General features: G+C 28.8%; 1 protein-coding gene across 1 annotated transcript in view; it reads left to right on the forward strand.

Moving 5' to 3' along the window:
• LOC148228268 (uncharacterized) overlaps positions 1-23,966 on the forward strand; it is a 72,518-nt gene that overhangs the window by 17,392 nt on the left and 31,160 nt on the right. Inside the window, exon 2 of the mRNA XM_088199077.1 lies at positions 6,794-7,138. Coding sequence (XP_088055203.1) covers positions 7,063-7,138 — 76 coding nt within the window. The 5' untranslated portion in view covers positions 6,794-7,062. The remainder of the gene's footprint in view (positions 1-6,793; positions 7,139-23,966) is intronic.

Below are 23,966 nucleotides of genomic sequence, written 5' to 3' on the forward strand. Positions count from 1 at the left end.
GTTTATTATTCAAAATATTTTTTTTTATTTTAAATAAAATTCTAATGCGCAATCATAAAAAAAAACATAAAATGATACAAAAAATATTTTATAAAAAAAGAATTAAAATTGTTTAGTTTCTACATAGAAATCCATATTTATATAGCCCAAAAAAAGCAATATATAAATCAATATTAAAAATATTTTTGAGTGACTTAGTATAGCAGTGTGTAAATTAAAAAATATGATATTGCGGTACATTTTTAAATTAAAATACGACATCAATATATTGTATATAGAAACATAAATAGCGACATACATATATTAAATCAGCATTTTATATTCTGTATCTTAAAAATATTACATTGTATAACTCAATACCTTAGAATCAATTTTTAAAGCATGTCCTATTGTTATTATTATATATAATTTTTTTATTCATGGTCTCCAATTTAATGAAAAGATTAAGTTTTTTATATTATAGTAATTTATTCATCCGGTAGAAACAATTATTTATACATTTATTTGTGCACCCTTTAATTATCACTAATTTATCATCGGCGTCGTCTCAAAGACCTATAATGATCCTATTCACAAAAAGGTTAATTAGTTTTTTTATAATGCGTCTTTTACGGTCAGAGCTTTTGTCGGTTAAATGCCAAATATATATGTTACTAAATTTTATACAGTAATAATATTTTATCAATTCATATAATATCAAAGTAAAGTAAAAATTCTGTCTGCTTGATTAACGCGTTTAATTAAACATGTATCCAAATTCTGATTAGAATTTCATGATCAAATCGCTAACTCAATCATAAAGTTACGCGGGTGTATATTATATAAATATATTATATAGTATTTAGTGTTTTGAAAATATATAAACTCGTTAATTATTAAAATATTTATATTATGTATATTTCCCGTAGGAATGGCTGATTAAACATATGTTATTTTAAAAATTAAATATATATTTTTATTTTTGATAAATCACTTTTTTTAAAAACGTGTCATCCAAGGTTGGTAATACATCATTTGGTTTGACGTTTATTCTTGCGAGGATAGAGACAAGGGTCACTTTTTGACCCTTACTTGATTAGCCCTCTGGTCGCGCCTCATCGGTTTTCGGGATTAATTAGCTTGTATTCGTGCACGTTTCAAATTCGACCCGACATTTGGTTCCGTCAAATCGAATTAGCCCTTTAGCCGTCAAGAATGATCTTTTTTATATCACATCGGCCTGCGACTTGAACGGTAAAAAAGGGTCACGTTTTTGCGTAAATCTTTTACTTTTGGCACAAGAGAAAAGCTTTCATTTTTTTAAATCTACAATGTTTCATCCTCGGGGCGAAGGAACTCGCCGAGATTTGCATTTGAATGGGGGCAAAAAGTGACATTAAGGACGGCCATTGTGTTTTTCCCTTTTGATGTTTGTTACTTTCGAGTGATAACTCCAATAAAAATGAAAGTCATTATTTTGTATTTTTTGCCCCTGTTTTATATTTGTGTAATTAATTTAAGCTTTGATGAATTGTTTGGAATACGAATTGTATAAATTATAATACACATATAGTATATAACATCAAAAAATAAATTATTATATTTCTATAAACATTTTTCTTTGTGGATATCATTATTTTCCGAATTACGGTGTACACTATGTTTAATTAGTATTTTTAAACAGAGTAAATGTGAAAAGTTTATAGTGCCTAGTATAATAGACCTAGTGGAGGAACGGGAAAAATAAAACTAAATTGACATTTAGCGATCTCTATATTATATAATATAATATAATTATAATCATTATCAAAAAAATATAAAATTAAATGTTGCGAGCTGGACCAGCTCTTCGTAGCTAGAATTAAATATATCAATGTGCAATATCAGTGTATTAAGGAGCTGGATGGCGAAAGCCACAGGTGCGTCGGTTAATGCGGACGTCCTGGCTCTAACGGGCATCAAAAGATGACGCGATCGTGATTCCGGAACCTTAAACTCGAATTTCGAATTTAATAGTCGACAGTATCTTTTAATAGTTTGAGGAAATTATTAATGACATACAATCTTATTCCAATGCTCCTAAAAAGGCGCTGGAATACAAGGAAGGATAAAAACCTCATATTCTCTTACAAAATTATCTCAAGAACCTTTTTTTAAATTTTTGGTTATTCAGGGATTCTAAATTATAGATCCTGATTCAAAAGAACTAAAGTGTTATAGAAGACGCAAATAACTGACGGATTATTATATAATAGTTTGAAAAAATAAGATACCATATTTGTCAGATATCTTTTTGTGCTGCATAATTTTAAAACTTGTTTGTTTAACTATACGTCTCAAGGTTTCACAATATAGCACTTAAAATTATCTATTAACTAACTTTTATAAATCTTCTTTATCTTTTTTTGAGCTCTACAATTTTTTCATGTCTTTTTCCATCAGTCAAGATATTTTACTAATGTTCTCGATTTTTTATCTTTTTGAGCCATCCCCTAATCCGAGTTTACTGTGCTTTATGTTTGTTAATGTTTTAGGGGTGTTAATGCTTTTTTTTCTAAATGCGTGAATTATTTCTACGTGACCTGCCCATCTTAGTTATTTGTGATTTATAAAATTTGGTATATTTTTCATGCTTAGTCAGCTTCTTCAGCTTGTTATTCATTACGTTTAATTCTCGTTTTCGGTGTCCAAATATTATTCTCTAAGTCTTTTTTCTTCTTCTCAAATATCACATTCATACACCTGTGTAACGACTGCCATTTTTTTATTGACTGACATATTTCCTAAGCACTGAAAGTCTTCTACTCCATTTATTAGTGCCTTATTAATTTTGAAATTTGTAATTTTATTATATACTAAATTCAATGAAGGTTCAGGTTGGTTTCTTTCTAATCTAGGTATAGGGTTTTTTCTAGATGATTGTTTGGATTGAGAAGTTCTCAATATTTCCTTACACGTATTAAGCCTCTATTGAAAAATTATAAAATAGCATTACATATTTTCGTGAATGGTTTTAAATTGACTGGATTTATTTATTGTTATCAACATATATAACAAGCATGTCTTCATTTACCGAGGGTGGTGACCACTGTGGTGAAACACTGAAGTATAAAAGTTTTATTGGGAAATATATAGGTGTAATAGTTTCTCCATTGTATTCTACATAATATTTGCAGCTATGATAAGTTTTGACAGAGAAGTGTAAATAATAAGAAATTTGTTTTACAAAATAATTAAATTAAAAAAGTTACAATTATTTTAGCGAACTTTTTGATTTACAGCCCAAATTAATCAAACCAAGACTTTTTTGTTCAATGCAAATTTGCCGTATTAGCATTTTTCTCAATGTTTTTCACTTTTCAAGCGATAAGAAATAAATCCAAATTTTGCAATAATACTCAATAATTCTATGGAATTTTGTGCATATGAAAAAATATGCATAAGAAAGATGTAACATTAATTCAATCATACAAGTGCATAAAAGAATTCTATTAAATATTATTATATACATATTTAAAGTTGAATTTTGGTGACAGTATAGAATTTTTGAGTACCTGTATAAGTTTGTTAGCAAAATCCAATGTGTCAATTTTTTGCAAAATGGCGACAAGTATAAAAACTTAAACACTTGTAACTTAGTAGGTTTAAATTTTAACGAAGAGATCGCTATGTATGAAACGTTTAACAGCCTAAACTTCATCTAAATAAAATATAAAAAAATATATTTTTTTGCTGCAAAACAAGCGATGTATCAGTTCAATCAGACCCCCATACGAGCCATTTTGAGACTTTCAGAAGAGTTAACGCTCTTAACCGCTTGGTTTTAAAGATTACAAATTCAATTTTTAGTATCGTATAGAACTACCGAGCACCCCCCTATACGTTCTGTATGAAAAAAAAAATATTTTTTTTTACAAAATGACGGCCAATGTAAAAATCAAAAGTGTCAAAATTTTGCAAAAATGTCGTATGTAAAAAGTTTTTAAAACATTAATTTACATTTAAAAAACAATTATTATTTTTTTTTAATAAAAATCGAGTCTTACGGTATAAAGACCGGGCCCCTAAACTAAAATATTTAATGCATGTTTAATTAAAGATTAAAGATCGCTCTCTATTACACATTTTCTCTCGTGTTTTGCAAAATATACAACATCCTCTTGTATGAATTATATAGCATTTACATGAAACAATTGACTTTTGTTTCATTTATCCGAACCAATTCTTGCCATAGGCTTTAAATTAAAAAATAATTAATAAATCATTGTACCTTGAAATTTTATTTTTTTACAACCAGCAGATGTTCAAGGAAGTCGGAAACAAATCTTTTAATATAAGTATTATTATATTTGATCATAAAACATGTATTGTAAAACAATAATTATCTGCCCTTGTTATCACTACCTGCTTTGAATGCAGCTGTGAATTAATCGAAATTATGCTACTACTTCTTTTAATTCAACTTTTAATTTTTACTAAAAAAGAACATAATAAAACTTTAAGAGAAATGTGAAATATTGATTTTCAACCATGTATATGCGATTTGTTTCTATAACTATACTTAATAAATATATAAATGATTATGCTAAAAATAATTTTTGACTTCGTGTATTAATATTGCAAATTTGCACTTGTAAATGAATTTATATTTGAGTAGATAAGTATATATATTTAGCGTATTTTAAATTCTCATAAGATCGAAATTTAAGCAGTAGAGAAGCATTGAATTTGAACAATATCCCATTCAATAAATAAATTAACGATACTCATTCATCCATCGCCGAATCTTAAACAAATTCTCATGTCGCCGCATAATTTCAGAGCTAACAAATAACGAGATAGAATATTTTATATATGGAAAAAGAGAAAGTCGAAGAGAGCGAATTGAGTCTTAAATTAAAATAACACGACTCCAATTCAATTTTCCACGACGCCTTTCCTCTCGACGCCATTCTAGTGTAATTTCGATATTCGCTCTCAATTTTTTTCTCTTTGTCCTCGGCTGGTCCACTCCTCCGAAGGGGCTTTTTGTTCCCGTCGTTCTCAAAAGTCTCCGGAAGCCCTCCAAGCCACGAGGGTCTCATCTTTCGATGCCTACAGTGATTTCATCGATACCCTAGAAAGACGTGGCAAAAGTGCAAGTAAGCCGTTTCCAGAATTGAACAGCAAAACCGATGGTTTTTGGCCTAGACTAGATGTTGGCATAGCACTTTGTTCGACATACTTTATGTCCGGTGCGATATTGCGAAGGCGAGGAGCGTTTGTTTATTGGATTCCTCTAAAGACCCGATTATTGGATGCATTCTCGAATCGGCGTAACGTATGTCAGGCCTTCGTTTCCTATTCTTTAATATAGGTCCATTTTTTTATTTTGCGCTTTACTGTAAAAAATACAGACTTCATTATGCTGTTTAATATATAATATAATAAAAGCATATTTTGAATATTTAGATTAAACAAATGAACATATGTTATGAAAATAAAATATGTATTCATTACATGTCTAAATTTGTATTATATTGTAACGCTTCTGCAATGATATTTGCATCTGTTGTATATAATCAGCACGTGAATAATTCAGTGAATAATACTTATGGGTTCGAATCCCATATAAACCGTGGTGTGTCACAATTGTGTATGGGAGATCAGAATAGGTAATTCTTGTTTATTATAATCATCGATCATCACATTTTAGATTTTCCATATCTCACGGGTGAATTATTAAAATAAAATCGAGTTGAGTTGAGCATAGTGATACCTATTGATTGGATGCTAAAATAAATGTCTTTGACTTTTATTACTTATTTTTTTTTTAATATCAGTTATGCGTTTAACACAGGAAAAAACATATTTTTATAAAACAATACCTCGCATTGCTGACCAATATTTGCCAGATAATATGACTGTGTTTAACCAAAAGTACATTCCTAAACAGCTTGTAAATTAAATTCACGAGTTGTTTTCCTCGAAAATTAATAATACTCTTCTTGTATTGTATGATTCTTCGTATTTTTGTAGTCTTCGTAAATAATAAATATGAGGTTTCATAAATAATAAATTATATTTAATTTATTATTTATGGCTCTGTCTAATTTTTCTGTAAAGGCAACTTGATGAATGGCTTCCCGTTACATAGTTTATGGTATTGTTCCTTAATCCCTTAGGATTTATTCGACCTTTAGATAACAACTTGACATCATAGTATTTGCAAAAATAAAGTGTTTCTCACTTAAATGAATTGGAATAGTAAGTTATAATACAAATAAAATACACATTAGTTTAAGAATGACTCATATTATACAGAAAAATACTAATAATAAATGAACGTCTAGGCAGTCCTAAATACACTAAATCTATTATATTTCATTTTAATATTGCAATTTAAAAAATATTACTAATTATGTTATTAATTAACTTATCAATTGTATAAAATTAATTAACCCGATTTTGTGTACAATTAATTAGTATATATTACTTGATATAATTAAGTTCACTTTTATAAATTTTAATTCAATTAATATAATTAGGGCACAGATTTAGTTCAAAGACATTTTAATTAAGAGCCGCGTCTGCGTTTTGCGAATCGCGTGGATTCGACAAAATTTGATTTTTTACAAATTAAACCGCTACCACTTAAAAACATATTTTGAACAAGTCTTTTCACATCGATGGTTTTTTAACATTCTAATGGGAGTTAATAAGCTTTCAATCCATCCCATAAAATGCAGATTTATGAATTATCCAATTCGCGATCATATTATTTGCCATCGAATCGAATCGGCGGTACTTTAGAGAAATATATATTTGCCCACAGGAAACTATCGGACAAAGTTGATTAAAAAGTGTTCGCCGGGGCTAATGTCTGCAAACAAGTATTAATGGATTGTTCTGGCCAAGTGTGCAAACGAGTCTTAAAAGCTTTCGATTGTCTCGCCGTGAAACAAGTGATTTGTGAAAGCACTCACGCTTCCGTGAGATTAGTGGGCGAGTGTGCCTGCTGTGGAAAAGTGTGACGTTGTGTCTTGAGAAGAGATAAAAAAATATATTTATACTACATATAAATACTGCACAACAATCGGCGACATGGATCGCTTCGGACACTTTGGCGTTGTCGTGGGATTGTTGGCGATGGCGCTGATTATACAGCTGGTCTCCACCGGTAAGTCATATTTTCTAAACTATTATTTCCTCACATGAAATTCACCTTACAAGTATTATTAACATGATTTTTATTCGGAAAACTTAATTTGCATTTTTATATAATATAAGGACATACATTTATATATGTATATATTATATTAAATACCATTAACAAAATTTTTATTGCGTCGTGTCTCATCATCGTTCATACAATTGATAAGGATTCGGATGGTTCTAAATAAAATTCAATTTTGAGTCGCTCTAAAATTTCTGCTCATTCTGCTTATATTCTTTAGCTATTCTTTTAATAAGAAATTTAGTTTCCGTGCTAGTTTATCACCTATCATATTTTTTTAGATGAACATATTTTTAGTAAATGATATTTTAAATATTGCCAAAAATTTTCTCACTCTGTTTACCGCATAGACTAAAACATATTTTCAGTTTCACTACAAATAATTTTTTTCACGGGTGAATGGACATTGATAATTTCGCCTAGAACATGATCTGAGAGTTTGATTATTTTGTAAGCGATGCACAACTGATGTTCTGGCGTGAAGTTTCACTAAGCGTACCATGACGCCTTCACCGTCCGCTACAATACAAACTATTATATATCACCACTTAATAAAATACTGTGTTTTTCATACGTTTCCTCAGTTATTTTATACAATCAGCAAATGTTTTAATTTTCATGTAAAAAATCAATTCTAAAATTTTGCGATTATGTTCTGTGATAAATTTTCCGGGATTAAATCAGAATAAATACTATAAGGTAATAATATAAAATTTAAAATACCTATAAATAAACAAAGCTCTCATATTTTTTATAAATTAAACAATGAGTTTCTCATTATTGTTTCTTTTTTAAAAGCTCTGAAATCAATTTGCTTCATTGGGCAAATAACAGATTCTATAAAAACATTTTTTTAAAGAGTAGCCCAGCATTTTCTCATAAAATACATACTGAAAAAGATAAAAAAAACTGCAGTTTTGCAACTATTTCTAAAAATAGGAATTCCGAAATATTAAATTCATTATTTTTTTTGGGTTTTTGGCCGAAGGGGTGTGATTTTGCAGTCAAAATAAACACTGGAAATTATGGTAACAATTTTTTTTATAAGAATTTATCAATTACCACATATATATGAAATTGTAAACGCTGCTATCAGGTAGTATCAGACTTTGCTGAAGTGTCGAATTGAATTATTGTCGACTTTGATCTTTTGTAATGGTGCTAGACGATCCGATCTTAGCCTCTGAGTATCAAGCTTCTCTTTTTCTCTGTCCGTCCGTGTGTCACATCTTTTATACGGCTGGTTTGGCACAGCTTTAATGAATCGCAGTTGGCGGGCCAATTGCATCGCTTCTTGAACACACCCACAAAAGGTGTAACGTCTTAAAAATGATACTTCAAGACGGTAACTTTCGGCGATAATTTTATTTTGAGCAGGGTAGAGTGTTCCACACAAAATCCTAGTTTTATTCCGGTACTTATAGATAATTAAAATCTCGGGACGGATGTGCTATTATGTAGTCCATGAAATATTTCCAATTAATAATGCGATTGTTTAATTCCGAGATCTCTCTTTCAATGTTAGGCCTTACTTTCAAAATGAACTGATATTACTTTTCATTTGTTTGAAATCCCCACACTTTTGTTTACTTGTATCAAGTAATATAATGACATAAACTAAAGAGCGGTAAGGAAAGACGTTTGATCACACACAACCACATGAAAATTATTAGTTATATATAATTTGATTCATAATTATGGCGATTTTTATACCATATGTTCTTAATATTTCTATATAAAAAAACAATTTTAAAGCAAATTATGTAAGGTAAAAATATAAATTATTTATTAAATAATATTTTAACAATTATTCCTTTGATAAAGTTCAAGGAAAAATGAAAAAAGAAACATGCTTTGTATATTTAAGCTATAAATTTATATATTTTCAACTAATTTATAAATTTTCATCGAAAATTCAAATTAAGCAACAATATGCATATAATGTAAATATAATATTACGTAATTTAAGATTTATATTTTACCATTGATATTTATATTTAGCTTCGCCCAAAATATATTCAAACCCATGTTTTATTAGTTTTAATTACTTTTATCATGTTATTACAAATTTATTTAGTAGCACGTAATCGGTCGTCAATGTATCGCTGTTCAGTTTCTTCAGCGGTTTCATTAGCACGTATTGCAGTTGCATGTGATTGTATTTAATAAATAAAAGTTGAAAATAGCGTAATTGCCCTAGAAACAGAATATAAAATGACGCGTGCAAATATCACGTCGCTACTGTTCATTGCTTGTGAGGAGTTCTTGTGACAAACAAATAGACATAATTTTTTTTTATGGTATAGATAATACACGCTGATTAGTGTACGGTATTAAATTGTATTATTAGATAACATCTGTATATTTATCTATTATATATACTTATCTTCATTATTTCTATTATTTAATTTTTATTACATATAAAACATAATACCTCATCACGAGATTCCCTTTTTTTGTTTTGTTTATTTTCTTATCGATCATATTCGATTTTTCTTCTTTATAGTATTATACTAACGTAAATTACTATGTTTAATAATATACATATCAAATGCATTAACTTATCTTTAAAGCTCCAGCCATTACTAGAAAAAACTATTATTGATATTTTTTACGTTTATTTCTATTTAATTACTATCATCATAATAATAATACTCTTTTTATTCTACATATATTAATATATCATCAGCAATTATTTTTCGTATACATTCGCCCTGTGTTAAATGTTTTATATTTTTGTTTTCATGTTTTTTTATATATGCGTTACGCAATTTTGACGTGGCACAGATTTTTTGCACTGTTAACGCTGCGCTTTTTTTTGGCGCTGTTTTGTCCTGCGCCGTTATGAACACCCTCAATTAAAATTGTTATTTTATCTACATATACTGTTTCATATAATAGTATAAGCAAATATCTAAAATGCAATGTAAAATTATTATTTGTTAAAAATTAATACCATATTAATTCAACATTATTTTTATAGTTTTATAATAAGTGTAATGATATTAAAAAAAACAGTTTATTGTATTAACTTTTAATAGCATTAAATAACAAATTTGCAAGTAGCAGGAAGTTTTCATATAAATAAAATAATTGTACTTTCGGGTTTTAGGACCATGTGAATATTTTGTGTTTTGTACAAAATAATACATCTTGACCAAATAAATCAATAGCAGGTCGTTGAAATAGTGGTCCGAAATAAAATGTTGAAAGGAGTGTTAATGTCCGGATAATGTTGTTCGCGAATAGCCTATTTATATGATTGATGACTGGAAGCTTTGACGAATGGTGAACATGTTTATTTTGAACAATTGGGTCAAATAAAAAAACGCTCTCTTTAGTATGTTTCTAGAAAAATCCGCACCTATTCGCGAAAGCAAATTTTTAGTTATTTATTCGAATGGCCACCATAAATAATTTTATTTTCTACTGATATGAATAAGCTTTTTTACCCATTTTGATTGAGGAAAATATGTATTTTTATTAAAATTATAACTGAATAACAATAATGTTATTGTTAAAAAAAACAATTGCGTCTTAAGACGCATTTAAAAATATATTTTGTTTAAATCACGTTTTATATCGAGAGTTGGTTTGTCTAATTGACGATTTTTCTAAATTTATATGTAGGACTACATACAAAAATTTCCGTTAAATATTATTATCTTAGTATATTAATTTTGGAGAAGCTCAAATAATATTACATTTTCAGATTAATTATCATTTTTTATTACAAAAAATATAAGTAGTTTCCAAATATATACAATGACAATATCAGATTTCATTAAAATTGTATACCGATACGTATACAAAATCAGGCACTGTTATAATTAAATGAAAAGGCCTTGCTATCTAATTTAGTCAAATAATTTAATTAGAGTGTCCCTACGCCCTTGTTTGGGCTTTTTGGCTTCCGCACAAAACAATAATTGTTATAAGTAAATTGGCCCGAGGTCACACGTGTGTGACAAAGCAATGATAATCAAAACTTTCCAGCATCCAGACGGCCTGTGTTTATATGTACAATATTTATTATATATTCATGTAAATTGATAAACATTGCTAACATTTATTATCTATTGTATATACAACAAGGCCTCGATTAATATAAATCGACTCAACCAGAGGTGTATTTTAGAATTATCGTTTGATTTTTTCCTTTTCTTTGTAAATCTTCCAAAAAAGAAACGCGGTCGGAAATAATGACACAAGTAATATACAGAGGCGGGTGGAAATTTATACCTGTTAGGGGAAAATTTGTCGGTTCACGATATTACCGACGGGAAACGGAGAAAAAATCCGAAAAATAAATATTTCGGATGATACGAAAGGGTGTTTGTGTGAGATAACTTATAATTTCGAGACCGTTCATATGATGCATGGTCGTAAAAGGAAGCGTAAAAAAACGGAATGAGATTATCTTATTTGTGAATCGAAACGTTCAAGTCACTTGTGTATTTTACAAACACTACGTATAAATGGTATATGCCACTAATATTCGACATATTTATGGTATTAAATTATAATATGGCATTAGCATTAGTTACAGGTGAAAAGTAAAGAAAAATATTGTAAAGATACATTTTAAATTTAATATATTTTTATATAACACATTAAGTTATATTTAATGAGTTTATTATCAAATTCACTAGAAATCGGTTCATACCTCTTGATTAATTAATAGTTCAAGTAGTGTTCTATTTATGTTCAATTACATAGATCGAAAGGCGATTCTTTAGTAAGGATTAACAAACTTAATCCTTTCCATTTCAAAGTAGTGATGATAGCTTTATGCGTGAATTATACGTTGAATTTAACTCATTATTTGGTAGTGAAGAAGATAATATTGGTGGGATTAAAATAAACAATAATAAAAAATAACTATAATCTGATCACAGATCATGTAAATAAATTATATAATAAAAATAATTCATTGTTTGAATTTAGAACCGATGAAGGGTGTCTTAGCTTTTAAAAGTAACAATGTTGATAATATTTAGTTCAGGTAATTGTCTATTTAGAGATGGAACAGTTGGATGGAACAGTTAGATGGAACAGATAAAATTGGGGTAATACTTTCGTGTATTTGTAGATCGAAAATGAAGTAATTAGTAATATGATTTTTTAAATGATTTTCTATGGCAGTGCTCGAGGAAATAGGAAGAGATCAACGGTCCTTCTCTTACTGACTCCTTGAGCAATCATATGTGATTTAGAGGCGGAACTGAAATACCATTTAACTTCCGTTATCCATTTGGATAACCCGTAGGTTATCTCTCATTTGAAATAGATCGCGTTTTAACGTTAATTGTGCCTGAAAAAAAATCACTAACCTATTTCTTAAATTTATTTTTGTTCTGCACATGCATCAGAACAAAAAATACACCATTTTTTATAACTTGTTTAATGGGTGATTCCTACGTATCTAAAAGCATCTAATTAAATTAAATTTTTATTTCAAAACTAATGCATTTTTCTCAGGGTCCTAAAGTGCACCTCAGCAAAAAATATTTATTTAAATATTTAAAAAATATTTTTTAATATTTTAATTCGCCTCAGTACTTTGAATATTATTTTCTCTCAGGCAACGCAGGTGATTTAAAGTATATGTATACAGACCAAAAATATTTTTTTAAGAAATCTGATACGCATACCGTTTAAATTTATTATGTTTGCACTTATACACTCAGTAGTTAAATATCCGCTTCCTAAGATAACGTAAACCCGTGCCGAATTGACGACAATGAAAAATAATCAGTGCGTCGCACCTTTCCGTAAGCCTCTGTCTCGCTGGACCCCCGGATGACATTAATTTACTTACGTAATGAACAGGATTGATAAATCATGTATTTGTAATAAATCAGATATATTTTATATTAAATATATTATAAATATTTTAGCATTAAACGAAGAAAATGAGAGGGTATGCGTTAAAAAAATAGTACATGTTTAATATAAGTTCATCGCGTATTGAATTTAGATCATCTTTTACGATTACCTCAGATCAGAAATAGCAAAATATAAATAGTTATAAAATAGTAAATGGTTATATTTTATAAATACATGTTTTTTTTTATCATTTTAATGGGTAAGATGTTAGTTAGGTAGATAAAAAAAATAATCGCTAAAGTGTCACGTCGTCATCTACCGACGAAATCTTGGGATGTGACATTTTCGCGATAATTCAAGTTGTTCCGTATTAAACGAGTCCCTGACTGTCATAAAGTATTTTTGAAGCTTTTATCGTGAAATTTAAACAACGTACTAAAGGCAAGTTGCGGCTAGCAAAAAATAACGTTGAAACGTAAAACCGTAAACGCGACCGAAAGTCATACCGCAGCCGGGCAATTATGCGTGTTTTCGTTACTATGAACGTTAACGAAGAACCGAAATGGCGAACAGTTAACTTAATGTCCGTAAATATTTTCGCATCGCTTGAAAAAAGGTACACAGTACATGCTAATTGAATTCAAGATTGTGTGTAATATTTATTAAACATATGTTAATTTTATGTATAAAGGTGTGCTCGAGAGCGCCGTATTATTAGTATTGCTTAATGCCTAATGCTCTAAAATTGTATTTTTATTGCTTTTTTCCATTCAAAAGAGAATTTCCCAGAGCGTAATAAACGTAAATTAATTGTGGCCATATCTTAAATTTACATAATAAGCGGAAATATAATCTTCAAATGATCACGAAACGAATAAAATTATAATTGTTTTATTCGTTTCGTTATTGCTAATAATAAATTAGAAATATATGAGATATGTCTTATATAATTTATTTTAATGCTCTTTATGAATAGCATGAGCAATAAAGTTCGTTTTTATATGTGCGTGGTATACTCGGAAAGTAAAGATAGTCTAGAAAAAATGTGATAGCTTTATTTTATGCACTTAATAAGCCTATAAATAAATTATTTGATATTGAATTTTCCATAACTGTTTTACCATTGAGCAATTATTATAAACATGAGTAGAAAAAAGCTAGTGTTGTACTATAAATTTGTCTACATTAGGCTCTGTTTGTACCAGCAGCAGTCTTAAATCACCGCAAATTAATTATTTGCAGTCTCTTTTTAGTGACTGCATCATTATTTTCTTTGCGATATAAAATGAGCGTATCTGATTTTACAAAAAAAATATTTAAACTCAATTAATACCACTTGTAATTGTATTTCTGATTATTCAGCACTTAAGATTGGATCTGAAACTCAATTGAGAATATTTATTGAAATATATATTCAAATCAATTTGAAGTACCTGCAAACATTGTCAATAAAATTGAACGTCATTATTACATTTTTCTACTCAAAAATTTCCACATCCTAAATTCTGATTGTACAATAATGTATAATATTAATAACATACTTTGTTTTGATTTAATTTCAGCTTTTTTCTCAATAAAATTTATTTACAAAAACTATACAACTAAGTTAAAGAATCAATAATCAATATAATAGATTTTAATATAAATGAATCAATTGACATCATATGCAAAGCTATACAAACACTATTAATAACTTCTGATTTTATAAACATGATTTAGAAAAGGATATATTCGTATTTATTATATTTTTAATAAGCAAATATTAATTTATTGCATATATTTCAATATTAACTTTAATATTATAGAAAAAATATTATTAGATTGATTTAAGTAATATTTTTAAAGATTTTTAGTTCCTGAATACGTAGTATTACATTTGTTGTGAAAAAATCTAATCAATTTTTTTATAAACGGCGTTCAATAATAGTAAAAGATTGATTTGTAGAAGGCTACCAGTGGATGACAATTCAAAGCGATATAGTTAACGATTTATATAGTAACCTTTAAGGCCTTTAAATGGCACTTTTCCGTATATAGGGTTAAATACACCAGCCAGTATAAAAAAACTTTGAATACTTTATCTTGCTCTGTTCTGCCCTATATTTCTTTACTGCGTAAAATATGTTCTAAAAACAAACCCTAACCGTGAAATTCGTTTAATATAATGTTTTTTATGTATACATATATTATCGAAAAACAGTGACCTTCTCAACGGCATCAGACTTATAAATACCGCAATTTTATGCGAAGAAAAATCCGAAAAAGGCACACTGTTTGTGAAATATTAGCATAGTTGCGTGTAAAACGCGTTTATTGCTCATTTCGTATTCGCTTCCCAGAAACAACACCTGAGTATTCAGAAGTTTGCTTGGGCTTTGTACTTTTTTGCCTTTCCAAATATCCCGTTTTAACTTGGTCAGATAATATTTTAATATATGTATATTCGGGTATTGAATTCGTTACGATATGTAAAATGTTTTTCTATAATTTCCAATGAAATATAGCATACAACATTTATTTTCATTTAAAAAAATATATTTTTTTATTGGAAAATATTGCTATATAAAATAGTTTTAAAAACTATAAATTCGAATAATAATGAACCACATCAAGAACATGTGTGCGTATTCAGTGCAAAAGTATTTACTTTTGTATCAAGCCGAAGCAGTCCCTTGACAAGGGTAGAATCGTTTTGCGTTGTCTCTACTATTAAAAGAAGAACAAGGTTCAAATAACAAACACGAATTTCCAGACGCCCATATAACTCAAGTGTTCCCACACCGACGTCTCCAGGACCTTTTCCCTTTTCCTTTGTAGTACTTACACAAAAAGAGTCAAATGATTCGTTATGTTGTGTTCATTCGATTCTATCAAAATGTGTTTCGATAGTTGCCATTTCTTCCTGGAGTTACTCAAAAATTATGAAAATTATCCACAAGCTTTTTTGATATTCTACAATTATTTTTATTCCTGTTTCTTTACTAAAATCAAATAAGTTAATTTATCGCGCATTATGTAATATTATATATATATATACATGTCTGTTTTGTAATAAAATAAATAAAACATTACAATTCACATAAAATTCATTATAACTAACTTTGGTGTAAATTATACGAGGCGTGAAATAATCACGTTATTTTACGTTACGTAAATAACGCTGGAGTTAAAGTAGCGATTAATTACAAGAGTAAATTTGTCTGTTCTGTCTTGAAATGTTACATTAACGAGATTCTAAAAAAGTGGTTATTAATTTTAAGAACTATATAAAGACATAGTATTTAGTTCAAAGAAAATTGTAACTATTATTATTATTTTTATCTTAAAAGTATTTTAATATAAAATGTCGCTTCGCTTTGTTCCATTGGGCATGTGCGTACATAAAATATTATGTACCTAGCACGATAGCACAGTTTTGATTACATGTAACAAAAAAAATACCCAATATCCCATCATAAAAATCCAAGTATCTTACCATCACTTGAGCAATGAAAATGAGCAACTATTGTGATTTTCAATAATCAAGATAGTGAAAGATGCTATTAATTGATATACAATTTTTGGCAAGCAAAAGAAAATTACTACAAGTATTTTAATGAGTAGTTTGAAGTTAAATGTATGTACGTACGTTTTTTATAACATATACTTATTTTATTTATTCACACTCCAATTGCTCCAATTTAAAGTTTCTTTAACTTTTTTACGACTTTTAAGCCCACAAATTTACAAAGATTTTTAAACTCACACAAAAACCTACACAACCAATTTGTTATTTTTAAATAATTTATAAATACAGCTTCAATCAATAATTTTTTGTAGATTCGAAGACAGATTTATATAAAAAAAATAATTTACGTAGACAAAGTATAAAGATTCTTGCATGAAGAAAATTATTCATTTAGAATAATATCGCTGTATGTTTATATTTTTGCGGTAAAATTAAAATAAGGCAATATATATTGCGACTTTTACCTTAAATAAACCGCTAGTACTAAGAATATAACTGATTTTAAATGTCACATACTATATTATATGTGACATTTAAAATCAATGCAAGATCGCTCAATATGCAGATATCTAAAAATAAGTGAATACATTTAGGGACTAGCATAATGTTTCTTAACGTGGTGTGTTTTTGGGTGCTAGTGTTTTATCTCGAAAATTATTTCTTAAAAATATATCGAGAAAAGGAATCTTAATTCTCGAGAAATTTTACAAAGCATTTTTATTTTATAAAATTAAATTTGTACGAATATTTTTAAATGGTTTACAACCACTGTCTATTTTAAAACGCTGCATAAGTATAGGCGGGTTCATCCCTAATATGCATACTTCTTAAAAGGTTTTAATAGGGGTCTAGGAATGACAAATAATTGTTTACAATTTTTTAACACTAGCTTTTTTTGCTTAAGTAATAATAGAAGATACTCAGATAAAAAACCTTTCCGAAGGTGTATGTGCCAGATGTTATACTTTCTCGGAAGAGCAAAAGTATTTGAATGACCAACATTTTGTTTTTGCGGTTTTATATTACTCTAACCGGCCGGCGGTTTTATCTTTACAATGGTGATCTAAGAACCCGCTCCGATAAAAATAAATTACGTATGGGAATCGGCAGAATGCAAAGCGACGATTTTTCGATAATCCAAAAAAGTATTTTATATTGTTTTTGTAAAATGACAACGGCTGTTATTAACAATTTTTTCACGATTATTATTAACAGCCCAAGGGGCCTTAATTTATTTTGTTAAAACAATTGGAAAATATCCATTCTGAGCCAGGTTCGAAATTTCAACGGAAAATTAAAGAGTAATTATATAATTGAAGAAAGCAGACATTGATGTCTGCTTTATATAATATATAAATATTTACAAAATCTAGAATCTTTTACAAGTCAAAAAAATAATGACTTCTTTAGTTATCATTCAAAAGCAGAAATTTTTAAAATGGGGAAAAAAATTATTCGCAGATTATTTAATGGCTCGACAAATTCCAATTATCCTTTATATACAGTTGATACTTTATACAATCTTACAATATTTAATGGATCTATTTTAAATTTTGCATAGTTGCTCTTCAGGATCCTGATTAAAACATATGTACCTTTACAGTTTACACCTTTTGCTAGCCAGCCCTCATATAAATATGTAGCATATTAAATGTCATTAGTTAAGAAATATATAGTGCCACCTACATGGAATAAATTTTATGTATATCGCCAATCTTTTAGTACTTTTTAATTAAAAGTATTTTTTATTATTATTTACATTATTCAGTTATTTATCATTGTCCTAATAAATGTTAAATTATGTTATATTTGCTTACTTTTTGTGAAGAATTGGCTACTGATCTATGTATTTAAATATAATAGCCATAAATGAGCATCTTGAAGTAATCACAGGCTCGTTTATTACTACAAATTAAAAGTGATAAAAAATGACGCTTGTGATAGAAAAGTGCTACTTTATTCCAAAAATAAGGGGAAAATCGTTTTGTTAGACCTTTAACTTTATAAAAGTTTAGGCTATGGGAAACTCGGCGTTTGATACCGAAAGACTTTCATGACAATGAGATGAAAAATCTTTTACTAGCAAAATAAATTTATTTTAAAAATAAAATCCTTTTTAAATATTATAGGGAAGTGTATCTTTATTATGCGAATATCTTCTGTAATTGTAATTAATGCGACATTTTAATGCATTCCAATTATCAAAATATAACTTCATCATATTCTAATATGAATATGTGTTTTTCATTAATTGCTAAATATTAGAACCCATTGACACATCAACAGCGCAATAATTATTTTTCATTACACACTACATACACCGCTCGTAAAAGCTAAAAATACATTGCCATTTGCTTTGCGGTATTGTGACGTTTAACGGTCGCCTGATCAAATTTACATACGTGGCAATTACGGTCGCTCGATATTACAGGCGTACTTTAACGTTAAACAGCCCACACACGTTCGATACTGAAAAACAGCAAAAAAAAATTAAATGCTCGCACCTTCGCTCTTTAATCTGACGTTAATCAAACTCGGATTCAGGCAATTTTCCGCGGAAAATTGCTTACATGGCGTCAATAACGAAGCACTGGTGCCCTATTATTTTTTGATAACGATCCAGTACTTTTTAACATGTACAGAGTGACAAAAATACTAATTATTGTATAGTATTTACTTGTGAAGGTCTAACGTATTGCGCTATTAGTTTGCATTATTGATATAATATAAAATGCGAATCTAGGTATAGCATGTGTACAAAGTATAAGTTCTTAATTATAAACCATTTTTACAATTTGGGCAATAATGAATATAAATATGTACGTGATGTTCTCCTTGAACTTCTTTGAACTCTTGCGATTCGGGTCACTGCTTAGTTGAATTTGGTTGATGGTTGGAGAAAAGTGGCTATTTTCGGCGGTTTTCTAAGAAATGTCTTAGCTTCGCTTGAAGCGATTTTGGCTCAACTCCTGTTTATTTTACAAGTTGGACGTGAAGTGATGGTTCTGGAGAATGATTTTTCAGAAAGTCCTTGAAATCGGAGAATTCAGTACGGCTGTATTCTAGTTTATATATCAATAAGAGATTGTTTAACAACGAAATTCGCATCGTGTCATTAATTAGCAAGGGCTAGAAAATCATACATTCTTTCACTTTTATGAAATAAATCATATTAATCGTCCGAATTATTTTCCGTGACTTCAAGCTGTGAAATTAGCTTTGGTGAAGAATCTGTTTGATAATATCAATCTGAAAAATTTTCTGGTGTTTTTATTTATTCTTTACGAAGACAACGATTTAAGGCAAATAAGTTTTAGTAGATTACAAGTGAAGTTAAAAAAGCGGTGAAAGATAGTTCACAATTTCGATCGAAAATAATTTACTTTCTAGGCAGGTACAAACCCTCAGCTCTCAGGGACGTCTTTTGTGGGTGCCCCTCTTGAATTTGACCAGAAAATTACAAGTCATTTAATGCAATACTATAAATTTTAATAAAATCAAAATATTAAAAAAAATGACTAGCCAATTTTTGCCCCCCCCCCCTCTCACAAGAAAAAATTCGAATTGACGTCCCTGATTCTGAGTTGTCCTTCAAAAAAATCTAAAAAAAACAGGTTCAAATCTATCCCGAAAATATTTTTAAATAAGTAATTTCAGTGAAATCATATCGAAATTCATTTTTATCAGTAGATATATATATTTTTACCAGTTAAAATAAAATTTATCTGGCAGGTGTTAATAAAATTATTTAATTTCAACTTTTCCATATGAAGTAATAAATTAAATGCGTTGTATAAATGTATTTTTTAGTCAAGTTATATTTTTCCTAGTGAGGTGCAAATATATTTTCACCTGTAGATATATATTTCTACTAGCGAAAATATAATTTAACTGATTGGTGCTAGTGAAATTATTTGCTGCTCTAAAATGTTTATGTAGCTTTATTTGACACTTGCCAAACGTCCATTTGCTGAAAATCCAAACCTAATCTAATGAAAGTTGTAAAACTAATTATAGTTTTAGTATTTTCATAAGGTCAAGTCCAAAATATTTTTCTCAGTTGTTTGTCTGAATTTTGATAGCTATATTTAATGATATTACTATGAACTTCTGGGTTAAGAGGGCTGATTAAAGTATATTCAATCCGAATTTTGCTCAATAGGAGGGCGCAAAAAGCAATTATCACTTCTTAGAAGTTAAAAATTCGCATGAAAAGCAAAAAAAATGTGTCGGCGCCACCGCAGTGGGTGTTCCTACTGCCACGGCACGATTTTATTGCTTTTGACGTGAATTTTTTGACTTCTGAGATGGGTTAATAGTTTTTTGTGCTCTTCTATTGGTCAAAATTCGGTTTAGAATTGCTTCATTCGATTCTAACTTATTGTAAGTCTTAATATTGTTATGAAAAGTCTTAATATGAATGTTGGCACTTCGACAGCACGATTTTCTTGCTTTTAACGTGAATTCTAACAGGGACGGGCAGACGGGGGGCAATTGCTTCTCTCCTTGCATTTCACCAGAAAAATGCATGACATTTAATGAAATATATTGTAAAATTAATTCGCGTGCTAAAAATATTTTGACATTTTTTAAATTTATTCTGTGGTAATTTGCCGCTCCTAGGCAACTGCCTATTTGCCTATATCTACGGAAGGTCCTTGGACCGTTTCATTAAAAAAGGCAAAATAAACTTCTATGGAAGAAGTCAAAGGTATATATACGGGAAAGTGGGCGACCAATGACACTTGAACATCCACTTTGGATTTCAAGGCATCAGAACTTCAAGAACAAGACTCACTAAGATCGTACAAACTTCAGACAATCGAAGATCACAGAAGCCGCCGCTTCTCTCTTCGCATCCCTTGGTCTAGCTACACGTCCAAAATTCAGAGTTGAACCCACTTCGAAGATGCCTGAGGCTACGAATGCACTCACGAGAAACTTCACGTATAAATAACATGTACAAACTTTGTCTTTAAAAAATAAAAATGAACGCTCCTGACATGAAGAATAGGACAAAGCTTTTTAGCAAATCCTAACGTCTAATTTCGTCCCAGGAATTACAGCTGTTCCCAAAAGCTGTAATATATTTTTCCTAGCTAATCATTAATATAATTTATATTTTAGCTATTTCACTACTAATTTCATATTTTAATTTACATACTAAATTCATTTTCTAATGCATAACAAATTTTGTTTTTTTGTAATTTTATTTTTTCTTCTATAATATGCTTTTTATTATTTAAAAAATCATTTTAACTCTTGATCTTTTAATGCATAAATAAACTTATTGAATATATATTGGGTTTAATGTAATATATAGACATTTTAAGTTAAAGATAAAACATACCAAGTGAGAAATTTTAAAAAGGAGTATTTTTTTAATGTTTTATAGTTTTATATTTAAATATAACAGCTATATTAATCAAATATAGATTATTCCTTAAACAAAAAATACTCCAGTTAAAATTAACATGTTCCTTTATTTTTAATAAATAATATATATTTATTATAGAAACCCATTTAAATTGATATGTCTGTTATTGATTCTAGACGTCACAAATAAGAACAGACAACAAGAAAACCATAAATTAAGGTTATCCAAGGACAATAGACCCGTTCAGCGCCGTTTCAATAAAGACATAATAATCAATTAAGAAGAGTGAAACGACCAGTTTGGGGACGCAGAAGCACTTCCTATCTGGCGAGATGAAAGGGAGGAACGTATATAAAAATAAAAGCACGTTTTCGATAAATCTCCAATGGCGCGTTTCGTCGCACGGCGTGTAAATGGCCGAATAATGGATTTGAGCAAAACAGTGGTAGTACTGCATACTGGGCACACAAATCGCTGAGTGTTCGATTTCCGGATCGTTATCAAAAAAATAATAGGGCACCTGTGCGCCGTTATTGACGCCGTGTAAGCGATTTTCCACGGAAAGCTCGCGGGAAATTGGTCGAGTCCGAGTTTGATTAACGTCGTATTAAAATGCGCACACGTATTTCAATCGAACGTGATTAAGGGTGCATAAGACATAAGCGAAGTTTATGATACTATAAAATGTGAGCAAAATGCAATCTCTGTTCAATAAGTATTGGGAAGGAAATTTCAGCTTGATATATTGGAGCCAATTCTGAAACTATTCAAAAATTGCTTTTAAAACGTATTATGAGCAAAAAATGTATGTCACCATCGCATAAATATTCTAAAATTAGATATATAGGCTTGTGTGAGTTATCAGAAACCGAAATTGTAAGGCAAATTAGTATTACGCCGTGTGTTCACATCCTGCGTACGTGCGTTACGATACCCTATATTAGGGATGGCAAATATTTTCATGTATGTATGTACATACATATGAAAAAAATATTTATCAAGTTACTGACATTCGTGGTGGTTTTTAATAGTAAAAATATATATATTTATATATTTTATTAAGACATGTTATCAAATATGTTCGAGATGTAAACACATCAATTTTACTAATAAAATACTCGAGCTTTAAAGCTTATATCCAATATGAGTATGTGCAACAAAAATACATATTGAATCCATCCAGAAACTTCAGAACAAAGTGTGAACATTGTAATATAATTTTATTTTATTTGTATGATTATGAAATGTATTTTTGATTTCGTTATAAATGAACTAGCTTTTGCTTTTTTAATGCAAACATGCTTCATGCTAACTAAGTTTATCGCTCCTGGAATATGGGTTAAATAGCCATTGAGCTGAAAGATAAACATTAAAAACATTAATATGATTTATTATTTCGTTGAATAATACAATATATATATATATATATATATATATATATATATATATATATATATATATATATATATATATATATATATATATATATATATATATATATATATATATATATATATATATATATATATATATATATATATATATATATATATTTATATATCAGATATGTAGATTTAGTATATCAACGAATTAATAACATAAAATGTATTAATACCATCAGCTATACTTATACGAAGCATTGTAATAAATAAAATAATCGCTGAAAAATCTGTTGCAACTTCAACATATGTAAGTGGAATAGTTCTTATTTGTAAACGTAGCTATGAAGAGAATGTTTCACTGCTTACTTCATACACCTTTGTTTCTTTAAGAATATTCATGAAACTGTATTCGCTTCATAATTATTAACTCTGAGATAAAATACTCTGAGAGTTCTTTGTTCGTCTTCCGCATCTACTATATAATTGTGAAAACCCTGAAAAATATGTTTTATATGTAGTTTTTGATGATAATATTAATTATAAATACAAATATGTTCTATAGCTCAATGGATTATTTAAAAGTAATTATGAGGAAATTACTGCGTCCTTCACTTTATTTGCATATGGATTTTTACAAAATACTGTTACCTTTATTTTTTTCGTTTATATTACACA

The sequence above is a fragment of the Plectrocnemia conspersa genome, unplaced genomic scaffold (genome assembly GCF_051122295.1).
Source record: "Plectrocnemia conspersa isolate PC_06_02 unplaced genomic scaffold, ASM5112229v1 ptg000012l, whole genome shotgun sequence".
Classification (NCBI taxonomy): Eukaryota; Metazoa; Arthropoda; class Insecta; order Trichoptera; family Polycentropodidae; genus Plectrocnemia; species Plectrocnemia conspersa.